Source organism: Neophocaena asiaeorientalis, unplaced genomic scaffold (genome assembly GCF_003031525.2).
Source record: "Neophocaena asiaeorientalis asiaeorientalis breed wild unplaced genomic scaffold, Neophocaena_asiaeorientalis_V1.1 scaffold540, whole genome shotgun sequence".
NCBI lineage: Eukaryota > Metazoa > Chordata > Mammalia > Artiodactyla > Phocoenidae > Neophocaena > Neophocaena asiaeorientalis.
In genome coordinates this window covers 2,315,629-2,321,628 of record NW_020172141.1, presented here as the reverse complement: position 1 = coordinate 2,321,628, position 6,000 = coordinate 2,315,629, and the positions used below count along the sequence as shown (strand labels likewise).

Sequence of the window (6,000 nt, the reverse complement as noted above, 5' to 3'; positions counted from 1 at the left end):
AGTGGACAGCAGAGTAGGTGGAAGGCGAAGCCGCAGCGGAGGAATTCGGTTAGTCCATGACAAATGGGGGCGTGGCGCGCGGCTCGGTCCCGGGAACCTCCGCCAACAAAACTTCTAAAGGTTCGCGGAGGGGGCGGGGGGCGGGGCAGAGCGGGGGAAGGATGTAGCGACTCCGGAGGGAGGGAACCGGGGCCCTCGGAGGGGTCAGGGCTGCGAAGGGCAGAGCGGCGTCGCAGAGGTTTGGGAACCCCTGATCCAGCGAGCGGCTGGCTGGGTGGAAGTCAGGCCCCCGGGGATCCGGCTGCCCTGGCTGTCAGACGCCCCAGGAGCCGCCGCAGACCCGGCAGCGCTCCGAGGGGGCGAGGCCGCCGGCTGTGGTTGGCGGGGAGGGGTGGGCGGAGTGGGGAAGGGGCGTCGCCCCTGTCGCCCCCGCCCTCTCCGATGTCATTGGGCGGCCGCCTCGGGGTCCGCGCCACCTTTTCCCCGTCGCACCCCGCCCTCCCCGCTGCGCTCGCTCGTTCGGGGGCCGGTCCGGCCCTGGCCGTTGACGTCACCTCCAAGTTTGCTGCCCTCGGAGCCCCACGTGTGGCTGCAGCGACGGCCCCGGAGGCGGCGAGCGCAGTGGCCACGGCTGCTGACAGGTCCCGTGCAGCCCGGCTCGTCCACGCCGCTCCCAGGTGGGGCCCGAGAGCCGCCGAAGCGGCTGGGCGCGCACCAAAGGGTCGGAAGGCTCGGCGCGGGTCCTCTGGCTCCCGCTCGGGTAGAGGGACTCGGGGGACCTCGCCCCGGGGCCGAGAGCGCGCGCCCAGGCGGGCCGGGGACCGAGGAAGCGGTGGCTGGGAGGCACAGTCCCCGCCGCGGTCTGCAGCGCACGGAGCTCAGCGGCCCCGGAGCCGCACGTCCCCTCACCGGGACCGAGCGAGGGATGCACGATCGCTGAGCTGGGACTCCCGCCGAGAGGCCGTTTCGGCCCGGGTCTGAGACGCACGCCTTTGCCACCGCCGCCGACACCCCTATTCCGGCGACTCTCGGGGACCGGGGGCGCCGAGCGCGGCCCCGGGCTCAGGACTTGGGCGATTCTCAGACGATGGTTTCTTAAGCACGGCACCACGTCCCCCTTCCCGCCCCCTCGACCGGAGGCTGGGATCCAGCGCGGGGCTCCGGGGGCTCCGTCTCCCCGAGAAGCCTCGGCTGCCGCCGCCCGGGCAGCTCGCACGGCCGCAGGGGCGCAGGGCAATGTGGCCTCCGGCCAGCGCGCCGGCCCCCCCGGAGGATGCCACGGCACCTGGCGAAGTCCCGGCCTAGCATGGCCCGTGCGCTGCCCGACGTCGCCTCCGGCTAGGATGGCCCCTCCGGCCCCGGCCGGCTCCCACCCCACCTCGACCGAGCCGCTGTCTCGCAGCGTCTTCCGGAAGTTCTTGCTGATGCTCTGCTCCCTGCTCACGTCCCTCTACGTCTTCTACTGCCTGGCCGAGCGCTGCCAGACCCTGTCGGGCCCCGTCGTGGGGCGGTCGGGCGGTGGCAAGGAGGCGGGGGCCTCGGGTCGCGGCGTCCTGGCGGGAGGCGCGGGGGAGCCGGTGGCGTGGCCCGCGGTCGCGCGAAGGAAGCGCCTCCTGCAAGTGCAGCCGTGGCCGAGGCGCCGGCCGCCCGCGCTGCGGGACGACGGCGAGGTGGCAGCCTGGGAAGAGGAGCCCCCTGGCCTGGCGGGGAGTCCCGGCGGCTCCGGGGCCGGGAGCAGTGTGTCCGAGACGCCGCCGGGGACCCTGGCCCTGCTGCTGGACGAAGGGAGCAAGCAGCTGCCGCAGGCCATCATCATCGGCGTGAAGAAGGGCGGCACGCGGGCGCTGCTCGAGTTCCTGCGCGTGCACCCCGACGTGCGCGCCGTGGGCGCCGAGCCCCACTTCTTCGACCGCAGCTACGACAAGGGCCTCGCCTGGTACCGGTGAGCTGGGGCCGGACAAGGCGGGCAGGCGGGGGCGGCCAGAGCCCGGGGTAGGGGCTTGAGGAGCCCGTCGTGACGCCCACCCAGTTCATCGCCCTCCCCGGTTTCATGCAGAGGGCAGAGGGTCATCGGTAGTTGTCCTTAAGATGAGGGGTCTCCTTCCCCACCCTGCCTTCTCCCGGGGAAGAGGGAGCGGGTCGGAGGGAAATTTTGGCCTTGCAGATTTTGTCTTTAGTTCTTGGAATTCCCTTTTCCCCAAATAGCCAATCTAGTTCTTGGAATTCCCTTTTCCCCAAATAGCCAATCTCATCATTTTCTCCTGCTTTGTGAAAGTTTCCCTGTGCGTAGCTAAAGAGAGAAAAAAAAAGAAACATGTAGAAACCTGTTCACCAATTACTAGATACGTGACCTAGTGGATCCCTTTCCCAAGGAAGCCTGTTTTTATTTCTTCTTCATCTTCTGGGCGATTCCCTGCGGTTAACGCAGCCTTTGCCATCGCCTGTTTATTTATTTACCTTAACTCTTTGCCTAATTGTCCTAGGTAGTAAGTAATACAGACACTGAGTTAAAGTGTCAAGAACTAGACTCTAGGTTTGGGGGAGATATATGTGAGAGCAGTGTGCTTTAAAGATGGCTTCGTTGGCAATAACTTTTGTTTGGGGCTAGGAATGACTTCGTATAAAATGCTTTCTGTATTTGTAGGGAAGAGTACCTTTTGTCTCTGGGCTGGCAGAATCTTTTCTAAAGATCTCCAAACAATTCCCTTTAAAAATGAGGTAGACAAAATTTTTTGAAAGGAAGAAACGTGGGGAAAAATAGAGATCCCGGTTACATTGTGAAAAACCCTCCTAATACAGTGTAGGAAACAAGTCTGATTTAGGTCTTCATCTTAAACTTACCAGTCTTCTCAAATTCAAACCACCTTTAATAATAGAATAAGCCAAACTCTAATAAATCTTAGTGTCACCTGGATTTTGTGTGCCATAAAATATTGGCCTTTTTTTCTTTCCTCTGAGTATATGGAAAAATAGGCCAGAATTTTCCATTTTATAAAGTTTTATCTTGTTCATTAAATTTGCAGTCTCCTTGTTATCTTGACTGAAATCATAGGACGAAAGTTACAATACCATTTAAATATATTTCAAAAGCCCACTCAATTAACCATTCATCCCCAAAAGAGAAATGGATGTGATTTGACAAGTTTATTTACTTGAGGGTCAAGCACAGGAAGCAAATTTACAGTAACACCACTCATGAGAAAACATTTGGTCCTAAAAGTCGAACTAGAACATTGAACATGTTTAAAACAGTAACTTTCCATTTGTTGGAGAGGAAGACAAACAACCTTCCCTTACTATAGAATATATATCATTTAAAATCATCAGCCACTTAAAAAATCCCCTTGTGTTTCTGTCATTTATGTTGTATCCTCTGGGAAGTTCTTATAAAAATGACCTGTTGAATCTGGAAACAACAGGTCCTTCTTCTTAGCACAAAGGCAGCTCTGTTTTTTCCATCAAGGACACAAGAAAGAAGTGATTAAAGACCCCTAAAACTCTTATCTATAGCAGTTTGCATTGTATGTGGCCTGGTACAGGGCTATAAGTGAACACATTTCAAGCCGACTGCCCAAAAACATCTAAGACAATGTTGGACTCTGAGGTGCTATTAAATATGGTGAAACATTTAGTACTAAAACCCTTTATTTTCATTTTGCTATATAGCCTGTATTTCCACAAAGTAGGACTGTTTCTTCCTATTCCAGAAATGAGTATTTGGGGGCACAGTATATCCACAGAGCTGGATCTTATTTTCCGTTGACCTTTCTGAGCTTGTGTAAGAGAATGAAGGTTTCAAGGTAACTAGAAACACAAGTATTTAAAAAAAAAAAAAAAAGGAAAGGAAAAAAGAAAAAGTCATGAACTTTTAGGCTGCTGTCTCGTTTGGAAACTGGAGGCATGCTATAAAGTAAATATCTCCTTGGATTGTTTACTTCAGTAGAGGAGTTTTATAAAGCAATTTATGGTGGTTACAAAAATAACTGCACAGTAGACTTCATGGTTTGGTGAATTTAATTTTCTAAGTGTTGGAGCAGTGTCTTTGTTTTACCATTTGCAGTGGTCTTTTATTGAACTCATAAATTTAAGTTTAAATCAATTACATGGAAAACTATTTAAGAAGTCCAACCTATGGGGCCTGGATTATGAGATTATTTAATGAAACTTTGCTACAGTTCTCTTTCATCTCGGCCCTGAACTTGGAGTTAGATGTTTGTGAAAAAGACTGAGGATTTACTTACCAATGACAAAAAATCACACAGAATGGCATTTAACTATTAGGCACGTTTTAGCTGCTTGTGTTTAGCCAGTATTTTAGGTGAAGGGATTCGGTAAGACCTTCTTGAGTCAGCTCAAAAATTGTAATATAGGGTTTCTAACAGACATTTATGACCAGACACACACACACACACACACGAACAGAAAGAAAACCCTAGTATTTGAACCCTGAAGTGAATTATAGAAGAGAAAAAAATTTGTACAATATTTTTTACATGCTCATTGACATGGGAGAATCATAATGTCTAGCCTTGTTTTTTCGCCCAGTGAAAATTCTCTCAATTTGCCGTAATAGTTTGTTGTGGCAGCGCCCCCTACCGTCCTGACAGTGGGACAAATCTGTTGCTGCTGCGAAGTTGGGAGAAAATCTCTTGGAAACTGAGTTTGAGAGTTAAAAATGCCTGTTGTTAGGATGTGTCAATAAATTTATCTCTCTGGGAAAAAAATTAAAAGTACTTTATAAACTACATCCCAAGAACAGTGTAGTCAATGGTTTCTTCGTTTGGACTAATGTGTAGTAAAGGCCAAGAAAACGAATTTATTTAAAATCTCTAAAAAGGAAGTTATTCTTATTGATTTAAAAATGTCCTAATATTACTCTAAAATAAATGAAATAAATGAACGTTTTAATATGCCGGGAAATTTGTTGATGATAATTTAGGACGCTTCAGCGGACTTTTCTGGATATGAAACTCCGCTCTGATGGGGTTTAAAAAAACATTCCACATTACTTAATTTAGCTGACATGATATCAGGACAACAAATGTCTGTGGCTTGCGTGTCACAGGAAAGCAATCCTTCACTGTGAGCTGTCTCCATTTCCATTGGATGTGTGATGGATTCCTCAAGAAAAGGGGGGAATTGTTTCATTACCTTCAGAACTTTGAGATCTTTTCTGGAAGTTAAGACCAAATGCGTGTGCTGTGGTTCAAGAGCAGGTGACCTTGGAATTCTAAAAGAAGCCCCCTCCCCTACTCTGCCTGTATATCTGCACCAGCTGGAGACCATGGTTATTTTTCTCCTAAGACAAAAGATAACTGTTTATAAAGTACTTAAAGATACGTGTATGCTTATATATACTATGTACATATATATATTTATATATGTATATGAATATAGACGTTTGGATTCTGTAACACTTCAGTCTTTTATTTGGGGACAAGACAGTAAGTGTTCATCATCTAATCTCTTGTGCTAGCATGTATCTTTCCTATATTTTGACTCATTTTCTTTAGTGAGACCGGGTGATTTCCCCAGAGGAGAATGTCGCTAAACGTATTTTACTCTGTAGCATCCAGAAAGATCAAAGATTACTCAGCTTGGAGTTTAGGAGTTGGTCCTTTCCGTGGCTTCATCAGAATGTGAAGTTTTCTGGCCCTTCCTGATCACTGCCTTGTTTATCAAGTCCACGGGAGAGGCAGGCTGAGCAGAGGCACTTCTGGTTCCTATCGGGGGTGATCGGCATCTTGGAGCAGCTGGGAGCAGCTGCAGAGTACCTCCGTGTGTACTTTCCCACCCTCCTGAGCCACCAGCCCTTCTACATGAAGGGTTGGAAGTGAAATTCGAGCCAAGGGACTCTGGCCACCCATGCAAGGTCCTGGGGACTGACATCCAAAGGGGCTCTGTGTCCTCAGAGGGAAGCGAAGGACCTTGGAAGGGATAAGAGGTGGTGGGGGGGCGGATCGTGGAGAAGCAGCTTTGGGCCCTGAGTCTAGAGTACAT

General features: G+C 50.9%; 1 protein-coding gene across 1 annotated transcript in view; it reads left to right on the top strand.

Moving 5' to 3' along the window:
- The first annotated feature begins 1,314 nt into the window (after nt 1-1,314).
- The window catches only part of HS3ST3A1 (heparan sulfate-glucosamine 3-sulfotransferase 3A1), an 85,300-nt gene continuing 80,614 nt past the window's right edge, over nt 1,315-6,000 (top strand). The window contains exon 1 of the mRNA XM_024752131.1: nt 1,315-1,942. Coding sequence (XP_024607899.1) covers nt 1,344-1,942 — 599 coding nt within the window. The 5' untranslated portion in view covers nt 1,315-1,343. The remainder of the gene's footprint in view (nt 1,943-6,000) is intronic.